General features: G+C 43.9%; 1 protein-coding gene across 1 annotated transcript; it reads left to right on the top strand.

Annotated features, from left to right (window-relative positions):
• Positions 1-1,895: 1,895 nt before the first annotated feature.
• On the top strand, positions 1,896-22,026 carry SERINC3 (serine incorporator 3). Its single transcript, XM_073582429.1, has 10 exons — positions 1,896-2,109; positions 4,258-4,419; positions 9,789-9,982; positions 10,654-10,733; positions 13,444-13,581; positions 13,669-13,838; positions 14,920-15,010; positions 16,150-16,333; positions 17,587-17,808; positions 20,792-22,026. The coding sequence occupies exons 1-10, from the start codon at positions 1,912-1,914 to the stop codon at positions 20,928-20,930; spliced, it is 1,578 nt and encodes a 525-aa protein (XP_073438530.1). The 5' UTR covers positions 1,896-1,911; the 3' UTR covers positions 20,931-22,026.
• Positions 22,027-23,264: the final 1,238 nt, after the last annotated feature.

Genomic DNA, 23,264 nt, shown 5'->3' with positions numbered 1-23,264 from the left:
TCAGTCATATATGACTTTCATACTTATGGTCCTGTGACAACGAGCTTCTCTTCCTGCTTTCAGTTTTTCACTGAACATTGAGAGCAATAGGGAGAGCAGCTCGTCGGTACATGACTAAGTGTGCAAATTGCATTTGTGCTGGGGGGGGGGCGCCGAACCGAATTCTTGCCCCGGGTGCCAGAAAACCTAGATACACCTCTGGCAGACATGATGTTGGAGACTGCAGACAGACAGTCAGTGGCGTTCTGTAGTACAGCGGACGTAAGGTCAGGGGATGATGTGTATAGTTGTGTGTCATCAGCATAAAGATGGTACTGAAAGCCAAATCTGCTGATGGTCTGTCCAATTGGGGCCGTGTAGAGAGAGAAGAGAAGGGGGCCAAGGACTGAGCCCTGAGGTACCCCAACAGTGAGAGGAAGAGGAGGTGAAGTGGAGCCAGAAAACAGAACACTGAAGGAGCGGTCGGAAAGATAGGAGGAGAACCAGGAAAGAGCAGTGTCCTTAATGCCTAGTGACTGGAGCCTAGATAGTAGGAGAGGGTGGTCAACAGTGTCGAAAGCTGCAGAAAGGTCGAGAAGAATGAGCAGAGAGTGGTCACCATTACGTTTTGCTGTCAGAAGGTCATTGGTCACTTTGATAAGTGCAGTTTCTGTCGAATGTAGGGGACGGAAACCGGACTGTGAAGGGTCTAGGAGGGAGTGAGTGGAGAGGTAACGGGTAAGGCGGAGGTATATCAGGCGCTCCAAGAGTTTAGAGATGAAGGGGAGATTGGAGACTGGTCTGTAGTTGTTTGTGCAGGATGGGTCGAGGGTGGGTTTCTTTAGTAATGGAGTAATGATAGAGTGTTTGAAGGAGGAGGGAAAAATGCCAGAGGAGAGGGAGAGATTAAAGATTGTAGTTAGGTGAGTTGTGACGACTGGAGAGAGAGACTGGAGGAGATGTGAGGGAATGGGGTCGGTTGTGCATGTAGTCGGACGAGAAGAGGAGAGGAGCCTGGAGACTTCTTCTTCTGTGTATTCATTGAACCGGAAAATGATTAGGATCACAATGATCTGCACACTCTTCTTCACAGAAAGCATGGACGCTGACGGATGGACCCCAATGATTACGGACTGTCCGGGAATTTATGGATGGTGAGTCACATTTGTGGCTGGGAAATGTATTTGGGTGTCGGGGGACATCCATGTGATGTCGGGGCACAAGAAATCGCTAGATTTTTGGAGGTTTTTTTTTTAGCAGGGCCCAGGAGATTTCCAGGCTTTTCCGGGGGGTTCATGAAGGTCTCCCCCTTTTTTCCGTGATCCTCACGCACTTTCTATTGGAGTGGGCAGTAATATAGGAATAGTTTGGGAATTCTTGCCCGTCCCGTCATTATTTGTTCATAGTTAGGCTGGGTTCACATGGGCGTGTATCAGTAGACGGTCCCCGTTGCCCGGACTGGGTGGGGGTCTCCTGTCCTGAACTCACAGCTCATTGACCCATATAAGGCTGTAATTACAGGTCGGGAGACCCCCGCTCAGCCTGGGCATTGGGGGCCGTCGGTACACTGACTATATGATATACGCCCCCGTCTGAATGTGCGCATAAACCCGATATGTTAGTATTTGATCTCTTCAGTTTTTTTACATATATTTTATAACATGGCTCTTTTTTTAGTCCTTTTTTAATCTGCAATGGTTATAAAAAAAAGAACAATAGCTTGCATTCTAATTCCACACCAAAAACAGGAAAGTCTTTAGGTGTAGGTTCTATTTAGCAGTAATAGAGTAGAGTAACAATATTTCAGTGTCTCCGTCACAATAAGCCCCCAAACCCTATAATAAAGGCAAAGAAATGCGCATGCGCATTACAGAAAGGTTGCCGCCTTAAAAATTCCCCTTGTCGCGTCTCACAGACTGCAGTGCAGTGCGCATGCGCTCATCCTGTAAGATTGTGGGAGGAGTTCTGCGGGTGAGGTGGTACGTCATTACGCAGAGAGGCGCAGTGACTGTGTGTGAAGGCGAAGGAGACGGGCGGTGCTGTTCTCGTGTAAACAAAGGGTTTGTGGTCGCCGGAACCGCTGATTGTACCATGGGGGGCGTCCTGGGCATCTGCTCTATCGCCAGCTGGGTAAGGAGACTGTTGTCAGTGACTGTGGGAGTTGTCAGCGGCTTTTTCCATAGTGCGCTGTTGCTTCACCACCCACCAGCTGGGGGGGGTAGTTCTGTAGCAGCTGGTGAGTCTGTGACCACTGGTGGGGCTCAGCAGGTGGGCATCCTCCCTGTAGAGGGGGTGGTGTGTAGTCTTTGTATTTGGGGGCTCCCTGGGGGATAGAGTTCCTAAGTGTTTCTGCTCTTACAGTAAAGAATCCTTTCTGCTCTGTTGCTAAAACCATTTTCCATGTAGATGTAATGTTTGACAGTGCATGCTGGGAGTTGTAGTTCAGTTACAACTGTAGACCACTCTATTCTGTGCAGTAAAATCCATTTATTCCCTTGGTAGGGGGATAGTCCTGGGTACATGTAGGCATACGTTCATGTTATGCCAGGCCTAACAGCAGGATAACAGAGTTTAACAGGCACTGGTTTAAAAATAATAAAATCAGATGGTCCTCCCCCTCCCCTGGTTCAGTTCCATTACGATTACAGCGTGCTGAGTGATTGGCTGCAGTGGTGGTGTGCTTTGTAGTTGTCACTGCTAGAGGCCGGGAACTGATGCTGAAACAGCGGAAGGTTTAGTACTCTCTGATTTTACCACATTAACCCAGTGATGGCTGTTAGAAAGCCCCTTTAAATCTTATTCTGCCACCATTTGTGGTCATTCTAGCTATGTTAATTAGAGTTGGAGTGAATCGACTGGCAGAACCTGCTCCATCAGCCCTTCTGTGAACGCAGGACAGGAGCCCTGAGAACTGATTCGTTCCTCCCAGCATCCCCCACTCTTCTTTTGATTAACCGGCCTGACACCCATGTGATGTCGCACCAAGCTGTCTAATCAAAGGAAGAGCTGCAGATGACAGGAGGTATGGGGTGGCACTCCGGGCTCCTGTCCTGCGGTCACAGGTGATGGCCGTGTCCTGCAAGACGATTTGCGCTAATTCTGTTATTCACCCAATTATAGCACCCCATAACGTATAACAAGGGCCTAGAGAATCTCCAGTTGCTTATGGAAATGAAGACTCAAGTGTCAGCTAGGTGTATCCAGACCACCTAAGTGTCCTGAACAATAGTTGCTATGCTCACCCCCAGTCCTTTGACAGCAGCATCTTTGGGTAATGTGCTATCTGTGTGACATAGCTTTCTGCAGCTGATCGCTGCCCCCTTTTAAATAGGCTGCAATACACTAATGGGGAAACTTACTAGTAAATAGTTTTGCAAGTTAGTGATGGCACCTCATCTGATTACTTGGTGTCACTCCGTAAGCACTGACTGGTCTCAAGCTTTATTTGCCCCACAGGGGGTTGAAGTGTTAGGGCCCCGTCACACATAGCGACTCACCAGCGATCCCGACAGCGATATCAATGCGTCAGGATCGCTGGTGAGTTGCTACATGATCGCTGGTGAGCTGTCAAACAGGCAGCTTCACCAGCGATCAGCACCAGCGACGCCGAGCGCGCGGCGTCGCTGTGTACTTTACTTACCAGCGTGCTGATGCAGGGAGCTGGTAACTAAGGTACACATCGGGTTTCTAAGGGACTTTTTTTGGTCGCTGGTCTCCTGCTGGCCAGCACGCATCGCTGCGTGTGACAGGCGAGAGACCAGCGATCAGCTGGTAACTAAGGTAGACGCAAGGTTTCTAAGCACGGCTCTGTGCTTAGAAACCCTCTGTATACTTTAGTTACCGGTGCGCTGATGCAGGGAGCTAGTAATTAAGGTACACATCGGGTTTCTAAGTGACGCTCGGCGTCGCTGGTCCTGATCGCTGGTGAAGCTGTCTGTTTGACAGCTCACCAACGATCATGTAGCGACTCGCCAGCGATCCTGACACGTTGATATCGTTGTCTGGAATCCCTGTGAGTCGCTATGTGTGACGGGGCCCTTACACTAGATGCAAGGTGACAAATCCCTTTAATAAATGGCAGTGAGTAGGTGGGCTCAATCTTGCAGAATTTGACTGGTGGTCAGGAGCCTTGCGATGGGTGATGTGGAGGCGAGGGCATCTTTTCTGCATCTTGCGTTCTCATGTGACTTATATTCTGCATCTAATCTTGTCTCCTGTACTCTCATGTAAGCATCAGCTGATCGCTCTGACCCCATTAATCCTTATATTTCTTTTCAGATTCCGTGCCTGTGCAGTGGTGCCACGTGTGTACTATGTCGCTGCTGCCCCAGCTCCGGAAACTCTACCGTGACCCGTCTCCTGTATGCGTTCCTCATGTTTCTGGGGACGGTGCTTTGCATTATAATGCTGAGTCCAGGAATATCGGACAAGCTGAGTGGAGTAAGTGTTTATGTATGCATGGGCTCTACCGCTAATAACAGGGGTGGTGTGTGTAATGACGGGGAAGTGCAAACACATCAGCTTGGGGAGAAGGGGCCTGTGCATGGTACTTCTTCACCTCTATGGCATCCATTTGCCTGTATCAGTAAAGTGTACCTGCACGATGACACTTACCAAAAGATCCTAATGCAGTCACAGTGATCTGATAATGGAGTGGACAGTCTCTGAGTAAAAAATATAAACTAGTATCTATGCCTGCAAAAGGAGAGCATAAAATCGGTTTTAAAGAAGCCCTTCTATGAACTTTTTTTTTTTTCTTCTAAACCTGTGCATGTAGTGTACTGTCAGTGTATTAATCATAGAATGCTAAGAGCTGGAAGGGACCTCCAGGGTCATCGTGTCCAACCCCCATCTCAGACAGATGTCTGTCCAGCCTCTGTTTGAAGACTTTTGTTGAAGGAGAACTCACCACCTCCCGTGGCAGCCTGTTCCACTCATTGATCACCCTCGCTGTCAACAATGTTTTTCTAATATCTAATCTGTATCTTCTCCCTTTCAGTTTGATTCCATTGCTTCTCGTGTTTCCTTGTGCAAATGAGATGATTCCTCTACGCTGTAACATCCCTTCAGATATTTGTAGATGGCAAATAAGTCTCCTCTCGGCCTTCTTTTTTGCAAGCTAAATATTCCCAGATCCTTTAACTGTTTCTAGGACATACTTTACAGACTGCTCACCATCCTGGTAGCTCTTCTCTGAACTTGCTCCAGTTTTTCAAAATGTAGTGCCCAGAACTGGACACAGTATTCCTGATAACACCTGACAAAGTAGGAGTAGAGGGGGATAATTACTTCATGTGATCTTGACTCTATGTTTCTCTTTAAACATCCTAGAACTATTTGCCTTTTTTGCTGCTGCATAACACTGTTGACTCATGTTCAGTCAATGATCTATTAGTATACCCAAGTCTTTTTCACACATGCTGTTGCTTAGTTCTATTTCTCCCATTCTATAGATGTAATTTCATATTTCTTGCCCCGATGTAGAATTTTACATTTCTCCCCGTTAAATACCATTCTATTAGTTGTTGGCCATTGTTCAAGCTTATCTACATCCTTCTGAATCCTTTCTCTGTCTTCTCTAGGGAGTTATCCCTCCTAGCTTTGCATTATCTGCAAATTTGATTAGTTTATCTTCAGTTCCCTTATCGAGATCATTTGTGAAAATGTTGAACACTGGAGCCAGGACAGACCCTTGTGATACCACACTTGAAACACTCTTCCAATTGGATGTGCAACCATTTATTACCACGCTTTGAGAACGATCACTGAACCAGTTATGAATCCACCTAACCGTAGCCTTGTCAATCCCATACTTGGTCATTTTTTTAAAATAAGAATAGTATGAGAGACTTTATATTTTGACCTCAGCAAAGCATTTTGTACTGTATCTGCCGCATTTCCCTGATCCACACAGTCAGCGATTTCATCATAGAATGAGCATAGATTAGTCTCACATGACTTGTTTGCTACAAACCCATGCTAGCTCTGGTTAATTAATGTATTCTTATCCAAGTACTTGTTTGCGTGTTGTTTAATAATTTGATCAGAGATCTTCATTGGGTCCCAGCGCCGTTCTGCTTCACTTCTCCATGACGTCTTCGCTCTTCAGACTGAGTCACGTTAAGCTCTATGTAGCCAGAAGTGGCTTTTACAATGTAAGCCTATGGAGCTTCAGCATGAGGCCAGAAAAGAGACTTCCAGAGAGCAGTGACGTCACTGAGAAGAGGAGCATAGCGAACCTGGATCCCGGAGAAGTCTGCAGTAGATGAGTATCAACACAATGACAGTACTGTACATGCACATATACACAGGTTTAGAGAAAAAAGTTCATGGGAGGGCTTCTTTATTATACTTACTGCAGGGATTCTCCTAGGTTCCAGCACGACTGATCCCTTCTAGCTATTTATTTCCACACTTGATAATGTATTGTCTAGGCTAATGGAATGTCCCCTGTCAGCTGCTGCCTATTGTGGTGACACCACAAGGATGATATCTGTGGCACAGGCTGGTATTTGTATGAGGCAGCCATGGCTGCTCTGCTTTATTGTTGGATCAATCTGTGTATAGAGGTAAGATTTTTTTTAGTCTTGTAGCTTCTTATCCCACATTCAGTGTTTTAAGAATCTGTGGACTATAGGGTGTATGCTGGGAAGGAACTAATTGTTATGAGAACTGACCCCTGAGAGGGGAAAGTTTGTTGGAATTTCCCTTGGGAACTTTGCCTGAAGTGTCACTTTGGTGCTTCCCTAAGGTTGGGTTCAAACCACTATATTTCATGGACTAACTGTGGGTTTCCTGACCCAAACTTAGAACCTCATATATGACTAATAGATCGGGTGAGGACGCTAACGGTCTGCATGCAAACCATGAAATATTACCATTGAACCTAGTGTGTAATGTCAGCGTTCAGCCTGCAGTTCTCCAATAGCAATAGCGCTACCACTCCTAGCATTACTGACAGATCATGCACTCAGGACATGCTGGGAATTGTAGTTTTAAAACAGCTATTGAGCCACAGGTAGAGGGATACTGGCCTTATGTCATTGTTGGTGAGGCTCCATCGGGCATCGTCTAGAACCTGGGTATAGAGGAGTAGAAGAATGCGATGTGATGAGCGTTGTCACCTGTAATCTGCAGTGATGCCACCTGACTACTGGGTAGTACCCAGCAGTCTACATATCTGTGCCATGATGAACCTCTTACTGCGATTGTCTGTGATGTCTAAGGGGCTACCAGGGTTTTATGATGCCCGCCATTACAAACGTAATAGATATATTGTGCCAGGTGCTGTTACTGACATGTCATCCTGGACGCATCACATCTGAAGGCTTTTGTTCACGCTTCTGAATTTCTCTGCTTGCTGATAGTCATTGTGGGACTCAAACTTTGAACAGACTCAGTTCTTCTCACGTTTGGAATTTGAGAACCTGTCGGCACAATTTTGTAATGTAATGGTGCCGTAAAACAGATTAAATTGACACTTTTGATGAAGAAATCTGCTTTGTGCTATGCTAATTAGATTTTGGTGCACAGGGGCCGGTCCGTGCACTGGGTCTTGTCCTCCCTGTGTCTGATCTTCAGCCCCTCCCGTCTGTGAATGACAGGTTGCTGCTCTTTCAATAACCTGCATCCTTTATTGGAAATCTCGCACTGTCATTGCCTTGGGCGGCAGATGCTCAGACTGAGTTCTCGGCCAGGTTGCATTAGATTGGCGGAGCTAGATTTCAGGTCCAGCCCTGGTGCTAGGAACTAATTGGTGTAACACATTAAATGCTGATTACAGAAGACCGACATCTCTCTTCTGTCCTGGTAGTTTGCTACGATGTATCAGAGAAGATAAGGTGGATTGTGCAGTGCTTCCAATTGTTGGGTTATTGTAGGGCGCTACGGTACCAAGACTAGATTACATGAACGCACATTGCAATCCTGGGATTTTCTGGCGTGCACATCTTGCCCCACTACTCCCATCATTTAAGACTGGTGTGTACTACACCAGCCTTTTTAAACCAACCCCCCAAATTATCATTTCATTCAGATGTCTGTTAAATCCATACGTCTTCTGTCAGTGACTTTTTTTTTTTTTTTTATGCAGATTTGATTTTCTTTTACTTTTAATACATTTTTATTCAGTACAAAAACACTGATTGTGTTCCCAAAAACACAATTTTTTTTTTTTTTTTCCAGGCAAGTTTATATGGGAACAAATGCATGAAAAACGCAGTTGAACGGTATCGTAAATCAAACATTTGCCCGAGTTTTCATGAAATCGCATCCACTTTGCTTGATCTTTATATATTCTACCGCCTCAAGGGGATCCATGGGATTCTCCGATCATGGCTGCTATCTTCTAGAAAAGGCTCCACTCCTGGCCAGTGGTTGAGTTGGGAAACTGCTGGTAAAATCCATAGCAGTAATTTGTGCTGAGCTGCACAGAACGCACAACATTGATGGAGTGCAGCCCATATTGTGCATGTAAATGGCCATGTATTAATAAGTCATCCTGCACGATGGAAGGAAGCTCACACTTCCTGCATCCTCTAATATTAGTCTCTGGGCACTTTCTCTGTCTAATGCTGGACTGCCATAAAGTCACAACCCACTAGCTGAACCTCCTGCCGTTGTCCGTCAGGACAAGCGGGCTGTCCTGTCCCATCATGCATTTCTGTTTCCAGAGTGTTTGTGACAGCATTGCCTTATTCTACTGTAACAAAGGCAAATGGTCCACAGGCAAACTTTCACCATCCAAAATATGTTGATAAAATCAATTTATTTTTCAGGAGACTAAACCTGCTGCCATTCGTTATTTGTGAGCTTTGTATAACTCCTCCCCCACCACTGCTTGGCAGCTTTCTGCCTATGCACAGTGTACACAGAAAGCTGCCAATCAGTGGTGTGGGCAGGGTTATATGCAGCTCAGCATTCAGAGAAGTGATACATCAGCAGAGAAAACAGTGATTGTATCAAAATGACAGCAAGCAGCTCAATCAGTGACATATTGCGGGAATTGGGGTCTCTGGCCCTACATCATGCTGCTCTCAGATGAGGGAGCAAATACTTAGTGACAGATTCCCTTTGATGGCATGCCAATATGCACATTAGGACATGAATGTATACAGATGGCGTCCCTGCAGTGTACATGATGACAAAGTGGAGCTAACTCTTACTATACACACCAGAGGTGTCAAGTCGGGGGGGGGTTAATATTTTACCCAGGAAAGTTGTCAGGGTATTTAGCTCTATAAAGATTTTATTGGTGTTTTAGGAAATGATTTGATTGTTTTCTAGTCACGTCTATGAGGGAAAAACACAAGACTTGTTTCTGTAGCGGTCGAACTGGTTTCTATGTCCACTATTGTAACCATTCCTATTTGTGAAACTTTCTGCTTCTCATTCCTTAAAATAAAACCCTTGCAAATCAGGAAAGTCCAGGTAAAGACCGGGATCACACATGCGAGAAACACAGCCGAGTCTCGCAAGTTAATACCTGGCACTGCCGCCGGCACTCGGGAACGGAGCATGCGGCTCCATGTATTACTATGCGGCCGCACGCGTCAATCCGAGTGCCGGCGGTCGTGCCAGGTATTAACATACGAGACTCGGCCGAGTTTCTCTCATGTGTGATCCCGGCATAAGTCTGCAATGGTGGCATATTTATCACCCAGATTTCCCAGAAATGGAACAAAAAGAAATATTCTAAATGATATTCTTATTGCTAGGGTTGTGACTGTAGGATGTTGGCGTACAGGACCTCCTATATGGGCACCTGTAGACACAGCCTGCCAGACCTGCTAATATTCTGTGCTCCGCAGATCCCAGGGTTTTGTGAAGGAGGATTTGACACTGCGCTCCCCCACCTGAAAGGAATCGTGAACTGCAATGTACTGGTTGGATACAAGGCCGTCTACCGGGTCAGCTTTGCCATGTCCATGTTCTTCCTGGTCTTCTCCTTGCTGATGATCGGAGTAAAGACGAGCAAAGACCCCCGAGCTGCTATACACAATGGGTAACGTGGAATTGTTTGGGGGTAAAGTTCAGTGGATATAATAAAGTAACTTTTGCCCTGACATGGAACTGTGATGGCATAGGTGTTGTGTCCTACCCTTAAAGGTTTTCAAATGATATCTTAGAGGATGAAGTGTATGTATATCTAGATCTCTATCTCTCAAACAACATCCAAAAATATTATTTGTCTCGCAAAAAAACAAAGCCCCAAATCATATGAGTGAAAAATCTAAAATGGTTATGGTTGCTAAAAGCCAAGAAGCAAAACAAAAAAGGTTATAGTCCTTCTGTACAAATCAATCTCTTAAGTCCAAAAAACAGTAAATATGCGGCACTTCAAAATCCGTCAATCTCCTAAGTCAGATGGGGAGCAACCCCACTTGACAAGAAGCGATCCCAAACAATTTAAATAAAACAAAGTATTTTTATTGGCTCAAAATTATAAAAACAATTCCAAGGGCTAAAATAATTTAAAAATACAGGGCAAAAGCTTCTTCCGGGCAAAACGAGTCCATTTTCCTTCTCTACATGTAATGTGTCCACCCATACATAGATACACATGATGGACATGCGACTACATTCCTGAATATCAGGAGAGCTGTGCACATGCTAGAAGGACACTCTTTAGCCTCTACTATACACAGCTTACTTTTTTTCTTTTCTTTCCTATAGGTTTTGGTTCTTTAAGATATTGGCCATTGTGGGGATTATGGTGGGCGCTTTCTACATTCCTGAAGGAGCTTTCACAAGAGGTAAATGTGCCGACCTCCTCATCCGCCGTAGCCATTATGAATTAGGAGCGTGCACTCTGTTTTCTTTAGTAGCGTATTAAATGTCTATGGGTATTGACATCCGGGAATGCAGTACATTTACTAATGTTACAGCCTGCAATATACTTAAGAGCTGCTTTCAAAAAAGCTGAAATCTCACAGCATTTCCTACTTCTCCAATTTTTGCATGACTTTTGCACTGGTGATTTTCAAGTGTCCCTGTAACATCAGACAAAGGCAGTGTGAAAAAATTGGGGGGAATAACTTCATGCCAATTGACTGTATCATATACAGTTTGAGTTTGTAGACCTCCTTCATAGTTCAGCAGGTGTTCCAGCTTCAAAAGTTCCCAAGTGGAAAGTTCACACCTCCAGCAGCCTAGCTGATACCAAGGCCTTTCTGGCAGGACAAACCCCTTCTATGAGCCCAAGCTGCTTTGAACTGATGCAAAAAACTGAAGTGTGAAAGAGGCCTAAGCTGTATGCCGGTTGCATTTTCTAGATCTCGGGAACTGGCTAAACACTTGATGGGGTCTCAACCCGTTCTAGCATTGCTGTTGCGAGGCTGTGGCTCTTGCTCTCTTCTAAGGCTATGTGCACACGCTGCAGATTCACTTGCGTTTTTTTCCGCGCGGAACCGCAGGTAAAGTGACCTGCGGTTTCACACATCTACTATGTTAAAGGTGTGAAACCGCCCAAACAATTGACATGCTGCGGTTTGTAAACCGGAGAAAACCGCACCGTCAGCACAGCGTTTTTGAAAACCCATAGGGTTTCATTGTACTGTACTTGGTCTGCGGAACCGCTGCGTTTCCGCAGGGCCAAAACCGCTGCGGAAACGCAGCAGAATCCGCACTGTGTGCACATAGCCTAAGAGTTCTCTGTTTATTATCGTTTACTGTGGCTGGTTTCCGGCTCAATATAATCATGTTAGAGGACTTGGTTTATATCTAATGAGGAACTGGTGGCAGTCCTACCAGACTGGCAAGGCTCTGTTTCACTGGTGCTTGTGAAAGATGCCACACCGGTGGTCGCATAGGTCACCTCTCACTACCCGTGTGGTGGACAGTGGGTGTCTGTATAAAACTGTGACATTACTTATCCCCAAGGGGGTGTGGAACGTCACGTTGGTGAAAGTGGGAAGACCATCAGAGCACGCTAGGGTTGTAAATCCAAAAGTTAGGAAAGAAAAATTAAGAGGTAGGAAGTAACCGACTTTAACGACCTTCTGACTTAAGATGAAGAACAAAAGCAATATGTCCTGCAAGTTGTAAGCAAATGCCGAGCATTATATTCTGACGTTTCAAAAACTACTTTAACAAAAGCTCTAGAATAGATTAGATAACTATGTAAAATTATCAACTCATGTAGGTTAGCGTGCTCTGATGGTTCATCTGTGCTACTGAGCAATTTATTAGCCATTAACAACTTTTCATTGTCTGTAATGGTGGGATCAAAAAACGATAATCCCACCAACTCTGCATTCAAATACCACAAATGGTTCGAAAATTTGGTCAGGGCTATTTCTGCAATGTTGTCACATTCTTTATAGTCTAACAGACTATGCAAAATACCTAAATCTTAAAATACCTCAATTTGGATTTTTTAAAACTTTGAGCGACGAGCGGCACGGGTTAACGTCGTTTGATCGAGCTCAAATTTTGGCTATCTCAATATCTGGAAAGGGGAATCGTTTTGTGGGGTCCAGACGAACAAGATTCTGACATTTTTTTTCCCCCCCATATGAGATCCGGTCACCCTAGTGTACATAGTGACTCCACCAGCAGAATAGTGAGTGCAGCTCTGGTGTACAATACAGGAAGTAACTCGTTTTCCGAACAAATTGTCTTGTAAGTCTTTTATATAAATTGCATATTGTAAAATTTTGCTCAAAGGTGAACAGACCCATTAAAGCTAGGTGAACCAAGCGTACATATTCCATTGCGCTAAAGCTACTGACTAAAATTAGGGGTCTGCTTTTTTGTTTTTCGATTCACAGCCTGCGGACAAAATTTGTGCTGTTTCAGGAGAAAAAGCTCACTAGTTATATGACCTGGCAGTTTTTTTGGTGTATATCAATGGACAAATTGATGCATACATGTCATGCACATTGGTGCCATGTGACCTGTGTTTGGCATCACGCAGTAGTGCAGTCACTCCTGTATGACTCGGTACATTCCTCTGTTACCGCGTAATGTCACTTCCTTAATAATAATAATAATAATAATTTTATTTCTATAGTGCCAACATATTCTGCAGCACTTTACATTATAGAGGGGACTTGTACAGACAACAGACATAGCTATGCTGTAAACACATAGATTAAAACAGATACCAGTAGGAATGAGGGCCCTGCTCGCAAGGTTACAATCTATAAGGGAAAAGGGGAGACACGAAAGGTAGATGGTAACAATTGCTTTTATGGTTTGGACCTTCCCTAGTGTAAGAATCGGGTGTTCCTGTTGCTGCATGAACCAGTTAACAGTCTACCGTAAATATCTATCAATACAGACACAGAGGGCTATTAAATGCAAAAGCATGTGAGAACATGATGCGAGGAACCTGGATATGGTAAAAAAATTTGAAATGAGCCGCACAGGAATATTTAGGCACATTCAGCTGTACAGCTGCAGCTAAGCTGTTAGTATATCATATAGTGGGATCATCATTGGTGTTCCTTACTGTTATTTCAGCATGGTTCTGGATCGGGGCTTTGGGGGCCGCCAGCTTCATCGTCATCCAGTTAGTTCTGCTTGTTGACTTTGCCCATTCTGTGAATGAGTCGTGGGTGGAGCGCATGGAGGAAGGCAATTCCAAATGCTGGTATGCAGGTAAGGAGACCCTTCTCAATCTTGGACTGTGTGACATTTGTATGGCTGGTCCTGATCTAACTATTGCCATTGTTTTGTCTCCTCCAGTGCTTCTGACGGTGACCAGCCTGCTCTACATCTTGTCCCTCACCACTGTTGTCCTCTTCTATGTCTTCTACACCATACCCAATGGCTGCACTGAAAACAAGTTCTTTATCAGTTTCAACATGATCTTGTGTCTCATAGTATCCGTCATCTCCATTCTTCCTAGGGTACAGGTACGGGATTTGTCTTGTAAGACTGGGCTCTTCTAGCAGACAATAGCGCTTGATGAGAAGCACGAGGTGGTACAGGAGAGTTGAACTGGCTTCGTTTTTATGTAGGAAGCTCTTCCGCTATGTCCCATTTTGGCTGCATAGGATTTTCTGGTTGGGTAAAATCATTTTACTGTGACTTTAAAAAAACAAAAAAAAAAAACTAATTTTAAGAATCTAAGTGATTGTGATAAAGGGGCCAATTATAATGGATAGCAAACTGAGTCTCAGTGGCCACAGTGTGCCCATGAGCATCAGAACCGGATCATGGAACGTGTTCTGATCTGTTGAATTGCATCAGTGGTCCCCAACCTTTCTGACCTTGAGAGCCACATCTAGCTCTGAGAGAGGGTCGTGAGCCATGTTCAGCTTTGAGAGATGGTCGCTTGCCACATCCGGCTCCAACACTCTCTCACATTAGTGGCAACCAGAGCCTCTGTTATGGGTATGACAGCCAAAGCTTTTCCACAGAAGCAGTATACCAAGATCCAAGGGTTCCCACAATTTCCCCCCCCCCTTCAGTATTCTCCCACCATTCTGTCGTATCCAGCCGCAAGCACCTCCTCTAACCGGTAGTATCATCCTGTCTCCAGCACACATCTGTAAATTATCTCTCAACCCCTAAGACCAGTATATATGCATCCAGATCTGCTCTTCTGTGCCAAGCTACTCAAAAAATTCACCATTTTGAGATGCGCTCTTCATAGTTCTTTGCTAGACCTGAAGCTTCATGAGATCGGGAGTCACGTGTGGCTCGTGAGCTACAGGTTGGGGATCCATGAATTACATTGTGTGGACGAACAGATGCGTCTGCTTCACTTAAACTGGCGAAAGGATGGTACCAGGATGCCCTATGGGAAGGAAACAAGGATACATTGTAATGCTCTGGGCTACATGTTATTAGGTTTTCTTGTATGACTGATCCGGTGTACAGGATTTGGATCACTACAACATCGTTGCCTTCATACCTAACCGTGATGAAGTCTCTGCCCTCTTACTATGTGGACATGTTCCTGAACACAAGTATTCTTTCTTCACATTGCAGGAATATCAGCCACGATCAGGCCTCCTTCAGTCCTCCATGATTACATTGTATACCTTGTACCTGACCTGGTCCGCAATGTCCAACGAGCCAGGTGAGTGCAATTCTTTGCCGGATCCAGTAGTTTATAGGATTATCTTAGGGACATTGTTTCTCTCGTTGTAGGAGCTGGTCCTATTTTTGATTTCACATAGATTTAAATCCACACAATGGCCCTATGACAACACTGGAAATGGGGCCGTCATGGGGACATACTGTAGTTTCTGAAACGCAGACAATAAATTTGGTATTAAAAAGTTTGTGTTTTTTTATCCATGTAATCTCTTCATCTCTTAAAACTGTTGTCCACATTTTTGATACTTTTTTTTTTCTTAGTTTTTATCCCTAATTACAAACATATTTTTGCATTTAAAAAAAAGTAAAAACCATCCTACCATGTCAAGGTGACCCTATTAGGGACAGTAATAACCTCTAGTATTAAAACCTTACCATATGTCAAATGACATAAATGTAAGTAAGGGCCGAGGAGTACAGAGGCCCTACTATTGGACACCCAGCCACGGGGAGCTATATAAACAACATATGGTAAGGTTATAGTACTATAGGTTAGGACCGTCCCGAGTAGGGTCACCTTGACGAGATGGGATGGCTTTTACTTTGTTTTGATAAAAAAATAAAAATACAGTAAGTACCCTATATTACCGTATTTTCGTCCACTATTGCAACTTACTGCTGGGTGTTTGCGTATTTTGTTTTTATCTTAGGTTTTGTCTGTTTAGTGACCAGTGTGAACATGCACCTACATGTTGCATGCATTCCAACTTATATTCCAGTTCATTACTTTCGATTTTGCTGCAGAAGGAGTTAACTGAGAATCCATCAGTCAGCCCATTATGACGGTCTGACAGGAAGATGTAACATTTCTATTTGTCATTTTCTGAACTTTATCTGCTGATTTATGCTCAAAGGCCACATCAAAGTTGAATGCTCAAGGAAACAGTCTGTACAAGTTACAAAAAAAATAAATGTCCATGAAGATGAATAACCCCTTTAATGGTCATGAAGTGATTTTCTAAAAGTCATGACGTTCCCTCTGATCAATACAGACATTTGTCAGACAGGTTAATTTTTGGGGTAAAGCATCATGGTATTTTCTCCTTTCTTATTTTATATTTGTACATGAGGAGTGATTGTAATTGAATGTTACTTAATTCTAATGCTTGCTCCCCCCAGATCGTACTTGTAACCCAAGCCTGATAAGCCTCCTGAACAAGATCACCTCTCCAACACTGAGCCCCGTCAATGTATCGTCCTTGCCGCTGACTCCCACCCCTGAGACGCCCAGGTCCCTACAATGGTGGGACACACAGAGCATCATCGGTCTCATCATGTTTGTGCTGTGTCTTCTTTATTCCAGGTGGGAACAAGCCGCGGTGTACATGTCACATATTCAGGCTCATTGCACCGATGTTTTATTCATAACATAAGAGAACTTTTGCCTGAGTTCATATTTGCACTGCAGCCGCTGCTTGGAGAATGCAGTATTATCTATAATAAATGCCCTAAGCAACTTCCGGTTGTAACAACTTCCGTCCAGTTGTAAACGGTGACGTCACCGCACACCTCTTTCCATGTTAACCCTCAACACACACACACTTCACTCACCTTTCACCATCTCCACTCACGTCCACTCACTCTTTCACTCCACATACGACCCTTTCTCTCACTCCGTCTCTCATACTCACGCCGTCATCGCCGCTGATCCACGATCCCCGACATCATCTTCCGCCGGCGCCATCCTGGATCCAGACGTCCTCCACGCCGGCGACATGTTCTTGCGGCGACGCCATTTTGGATCGGCGAAATCCCGCGATAGTCAAGATGGCGTCGCCGCAAGAACATGTCGCCGGCGAGGACGACGTCGGGATCCAAAATGGCGTCGGCGAAAACTCGCGAGATTTCGTCGACGCCATTTTGGATCCCGACGTCGTCCACGCCGGCGACATGTTCTTCCGGCGACACCATCTTGACTATCGCGGGATTTCACGATACTCAAGATGGCGTCGCCGCAAGAACATGTCGCCGGTGTGGACAACGTGTGGATCCAGGATGGCGCCGGCGGAAGAAGATGTCGGGGATCGTGGAGCAGCGGCGATGACGGCGTGAGTATGAGAGACGGAGTGAGAGAAGGGGTCGTATGTGGAGTGAAAGAGTGAGTGGAGATGGTGAAAGGTGAGAGGAGTGTGTGTGTTGAGGGTTAACATGGCAAGAGGTGTGATGCTATCGCATCCTCCCGATGCGATAGCATCGGGCCATAATCTAGTAGTAGTTATATTCTTGTACATAGGGGCAGTATTATAGTAGTTATATTCTATTATATAGGGGCAGTATTACAGTATTTACCATATATTTTACACTTAGGGGGCAGTATTATAATAGATATACTTGTACATGGGAACTGTATTATAGTAGTTAGCTCCTTCATAGTGAGCAGTATTTTAGTAGTTGTATTTCACATAGTATTTTTTTTTTAGAGGTGGGCTAGTATTGGACATGTGTCCAGGAATATGCACAGAGCAGTCACTTCCCTACCCGCACTGCGTTTCCTAAGTGTAATTTAGAGTATTTTTATTTAACCACATTTTCTCTGCCCGGTCATGCACTCTGCAGTATTCGCAACTCCACCAGCAGCCAAGTAAAGAAGCTGACCCTTTCTGGCCAGGACACTGCTATGCTGGATGATGGCACAGGGAATGGTGATGTTGAGGACGGCGATGTTCGACGTGTTGTAGATAATGAGAAGGACGGTGTCCAGTACAGTTATTCCTTCTTCCACTTGATGCTGTGCCTTGCTTCCCTCTATGTAATGATGACCCTTACCAACTGGTTCAGGTGAGTCCTTGTATATTTGTCACTATGGGTTACAGATTAGGTTAATGTCACAAATTCTGTAATTTTCTAGCACATAGCCCATTGATGTTGCGGTGATGTCTTCACCATGTGCTTGCCATAGAATGGCTTTGTAGAGTGTACAATATACAGCTCTGGCAAAAAATAAGAGACCACTGCACAGTTTTATAAAAAATCATCTTCTCTACATGTATGACAGCCATTCCATTCCAGTGTCAGTTGAATTCCAACCAGAGTACACCTCATTCTACTTAATGTGCTTCTGATTAGGTGATCACCTGAACCAAATCTTATTTAATGAAGGAAAGTATAAAAACCCTGCTGTGGTGTTCACAATCCTCTTGCAATAGGACCAGCTGGATGGCAAAACAAGTGCTAGTAATGTCCCAAAAGTATTAGGAATGAAAAAATAACTTTTAACCATGCCAAAGGAGTTGAAATGAAAAGTATTGAGAGAGAAAAAGAAGGGCTCAATTCTGGCTTTACTTGCAGAGGGATACAGTGAGCATCATGTTGCCTCCATCCTTAAAAATTCTAAGATGGCAGTCCATTACAACAAGGTCAAGCAGCAGACATTGGGGATAACAAAGCTACAGACTGGCATAGGGCGAAAATGACTCTCCACTACAGACTGGCATAGGGCGAAAACGACTCTCCACTGACCATGATGACCATCATCTTATTCGAATGTCCCTCAGCAACCGTGGGATGAATCAAGTGACCTACAAAAGTAATGGCAAATGGCAGCTGTGGTGAAGTGCACGGCAAGAACAGTTCGTAACAGGCTCCTAGAGGTAGAGCTCAAGTCGTGTAAAGCTAGAAAAAAGCCGTTCATCAATGAAAAGCAAAGGAGAGCCAGGCTGAAGTTTGCCAAAGACCATAAGGTTTGGACCATAGAGGACTAAAGTAAGGTAATTTTCTGAGTCTAATCTTCAGCTTTGCCCAACACCTGGTCGTCTAATGGTTAGACAGAGACCTGGAGAGGCGTACAAGCCACAGTGTCTTGCACCGACTGTGAAATTTGGCGGAGGATAGGTGATGATCTGGGGATGCTTCAGCAAGGCTGGATTTGGGCAGGTTAATCTTTGTGAAGGATGTATGAATCAAGCCGCATACAAGGTTATCCTGGAAAAACAGTTGATTCCTTCTGCTCAGGCAATGTTCCCCAACTCTGAGGACTGGTTTTTCCTGCAGGACAATGCGCCATGCCACACAGCTAGGTCAATGTGTGGATGAAGGATCACCACATCAAATCCTTGTCATGGTCAGCCCAATCTCCAGACCTGAACCCCATTGAAAACCTCTGGAATGTAATCAAGAGGAAGATGGATAGTCACAAGCCACCAAACAAAGAAGAACTGCTTAAATTTTTGTTCCAGGAGTGGCATAAGGTCACCTAAAAGCAGTGTGAAAGACTGGTGGAAAGCATGCCAAGATGCATGAAAGCTGTGATTAAAAATTATGGTTATTCCACAAAATATTGCAAAATATTGATTTCTGAACTCTTCCTGAGTCAAAACATTAGTATTGTTGTTTGTAAATTATTATGAACTTGTTTTCTTAGTATTATTTGAGGTCTGCAAGCACTGCGTTTTTGTTATTTTGACCATTTCTCACTTTCTGAAAACAAATACAAAATTTAGAGCTTGGAAATTCGAAGACATGTCAGTAGTTTATAGACTAAAAAAGCAATTTACATTTTACTCAAAAATATACCTATAAAGAGAAAAATCAAACCTTGCAGTGGTCTCTTAATTTTTTACCAGAGCTGTATGTTTTAGATTTTTTTTTTTTTCTTTAGTGGGTTTACATGAAGACTATAAACTAATGCCTATCCTTGAGCATGGGCACCTCCACTCTATTGTTATCGTTTCATACAGTCCGATATGCATTGTATGGAGTGAACATGCTTATGTTTGCTGTCTGCCGTTCAGTGGTCTGTACATCCCCCCTCAGAATGGAGCAAATGTCTAGGCCATCTGCATATGCTTCATACAGATGTGTTTGAGTCTGCAGCTGCATGGAGATTGTATAAAGGGGGTTTTACACATAGCAATATCGCTAAAATGTCACTGATTTTGTGACGTTATAGCGATATTGCTAGCGATATCGCTATGTTGATACTTACCTCCGACCGGCTCCCCTGCTGGCTGTCGTTGATCGCGCGGCTCCATTTCTCGTCGGGCGCTTCCTGCTGTGTGAGACGAGCGACGCTGGAGGCGGGCGGGAGGACGTCAGGATCGCTGTGTGTGAAAGGTGAGTATCGTGCGCTGCGTCATCGCTGTGAGATCTTTCTGTGTGAAAGCTCACTAGCGATCATTTAGCGATGCACCAGCGATCCTGACCGGGTCGTATCGCTGGTCGGATCGCTGATGCATCGCTAAATGTAAAAGGGCCTTAAGGCATGGTACTGTTGTGAGGCAGGAGGATTTCCCATGAAAAGGGCAGAAATGGTTTTATTACAGTCTCTGCCTTCCTAGTAACACTGTGTGTGTGTGTATATATATATATATATATATATATATATATATATATATATATATATATATATATATATATTATAATTTGTGCAGGAAACAGCAATGACACTTCTTGTACTCAACATGTCCCGTGTAGCTGCGGGAGCTCGGCAAGGTATGTCAGGAGGCCTTCTTACCCCTGTAACTGGGGCTAATGTCAGCCCTTATTGGAGGGGAAATTAAGGCAAAAGTTGCAAAAATTTGATTCAACCAAATGAAAAAAGAGTTAGGCTGTATGTATAAAAGAGAATGTACACTGGCTTTGGCTATGTATTGGTAAATCCTACTTGTTTGTGGGAAATATAGGTGACCATCTGTGCTTTCCATCACAACTCTTGACTTCTATTAAAGAGATCTCCAGACTTTACATATGATCAGTCGTGTACAGGTTTTCTTTTGATTTAATAAAAGCAGGTGAAATCTATAAAAGTTTTCTTAAATTACAGCCCCGATGCAGACTTGAACACCATAACAAGCAAGTGGCCCGCCGTATGGGTGAAGATGGGATCCAGCTGGTTCTGTCTGCTCCTCTATACCTGGACACTCATCGGTCCCTGTGTCCTTCCTAACAGAGACTTCAGTTAGACGCCTTTTTGGTAACATCTCCAAAGTTCTGCTTGGACAATACCATAAGCCATTTTCTTTAATGCTTTTCCTCACAGATCCTTTTAATTTGAAGCTTTATAATGTGTATTTTGCTGCTTTTTAACTGCTTTATCAGCGCTGATGCTGTTTGTTTTTTTTTGTTTTTTTTTAATTGAAAGGTTCCATTAACGTTCGTGTCAGTAATATATCTGAAATTTTCTATATAAAGATAAATATATGTATTCTGATTTTTATGTTCAGATTTTATTTATATCCAGCATTTGATAGATTTGTGATGCAGAGCATCGCAGCCCCTTCTGTCACTGTATATTGTCCATCTGCCATGTCTTGTGCCAGGCTGGTGCCTACGGAGCCAATTGCTAAAGATGGTTCCATAGATACAGCCATTTATTGGGGTCATATAGTTATTGTAAACAAGTGTTTCTGCTAGGATATATCTATGGTTTTGGTATGATGTATATGGAAGTTACAGGAACTAGGATAGATGGATATGATAAAATCTATATCTTTTTCCTACACCTCATTGGGGGACACAGGACCACGGGTGTTATGCTGCTGCATAAGTCTGTCTTAGAAACGCAGACGCCGCCTCACCTCTACAGAACAAACAATGGATCATCAGGGTTGTATAGGGCCATAGGGTACTGTTTCTGCATCAATCACTATGAGGTAAGGGGTGGTTCACTAGGACACTTTTTTTTTTTTTTTTTTCCCACCATCCTCCCAATATGCAGAAAGAGCCACCTTTTATAGAGGGCACATGGTTTGACATGATGACTAGCAGTTGTAGGGGGAACTTCTTTTGCCATTCTATATAGGTTTACTATTAATGCTGCCTAAACTTCAGATATGGGTTTAAAGTGTACCCATTGTCTTTACATAGCAGAGAAAGCTTGGAAGATATGAGAATCCAACCTGATAACAGGACAGCAATTTCACCAATTTCTTATATGGTGCTGAATTATAGGGTGGGTGGCCGCCTCCATTGTGTCTAGATTATCTTCTGCACTTAGATTTGCACTGTAATGTATACACTGTTTAATAAAGGACTTAATAAAAGAACCCTTTTACTCAAGGTGTCACTTCTATGAGACTGCGTGGATGTTTTGCTAAAGGGAAGGTCACAAAACTCATTTCAGGATGTCTTTCCAGAGCAACACTGACAGTATGAAAGGGAATGTAGATATGGAAACTTGTATGAGTGAACACTATACAGTGGGTACAGAAAGTATAGACCCCTTTTAAATTTCTCATTGTTTCAGTGCAGCCATTTGGTAAATTCAAAAAAGTTCATTAATGAGAAAAATACACTCTGCGCCCCATCTTGACTGAAAAAAAAACGAATGCAAAATTTTTTGTAAGTTTATTAAAAAAAAATCACATGGTCATAAGTATTCAGACCCTTTGCTCAGACACTCATTTAAATCACATGCTGTCCATTTCCTTGTGATCCTCCTTGAGATGGTTCTACTCCTTCATTGGAGTCCAGCTGTGTTTTACAAATCAAGTCCTATCAGTTTAATTAAAGGCACACATACCTGTCTGTATAAGACCTCACAGTGCATGTCAGACCAAATGAGAATCATGAGGTCAAAGGAACTGGCCAAGGAGCTCAGAGACAGAATTGTGGCAGCGCACAGATCTGGCCAAGGTTACAAAAGAATTTCTGCAGTACTTAAGGTTCCTAAGAGCACAGTTGCCTCTATAATCCTTAACTGGAAGAAGTTTGGGACCACCTGAAGTCTTTCTAAACTGAGCAATCATGGGAGAAGAGGTAAATAAGAACCCCCAAGATCACTGTGGCTGAGCTCCACAGATGCAGTAGGGAGATGGGAGAAAGTTCCACAAAGTCAACTATCACTGCATCCCTCCACCAGTTGGGCCTTTATGGCCTGACGGAAGCCTCTCCTCAGTACCAGACATATGAAAGCCTGCATAGAATTTACGAAAAAACACATGAAGGATTCCCAGACTATGAGAAAAATAAGATTTTCTGGTCTGATGAGACAAAGAACTTTTTGGTGATAATTCTAAGCGGTATGTGTGGAGAAAACCAGGCACTGCTCATCACCTGCCCAATACAATCCCAACAGTCAAACGTGGCAGCATCATGCTATGGGGGTGTTTTCTTTATCGCCTTATTGGGGGACACAGAATACCATGGGGTGTATGCTGCTGCTGCTAGGAGGCTGACACTATGCAAAAACAAGAAAATTAGCTCCTCCCCGGCAGTATACACCCACCGACAGGCACCAAGCACCTCAGTTTGTGCTTAGTGTCTGTAGGAGGCGGACCGGGATCTCCCCAGATCCG

This window comes from Dendrobates tinctorius, unplaced genomic scaffold, assembly GCF_039654945.1.
Source record: "Dendrobates tinctorius isolate UK_male_01 unplaced genomic scaffold, ASM3965494v1 ptg000071l, whole genome shotgun sequence".
NCBI classification, from domain to species: Eukaryota; Metazoa; Chordata; class Amphibia; order Anura; family Dendrobatidae; genus Dendrobates; species Dendrobates tinctorius.
Note: the sequence above shows the minus strand (reverse complement) of the source record. Positions and strands in the feature narration are given on the sequence as shown.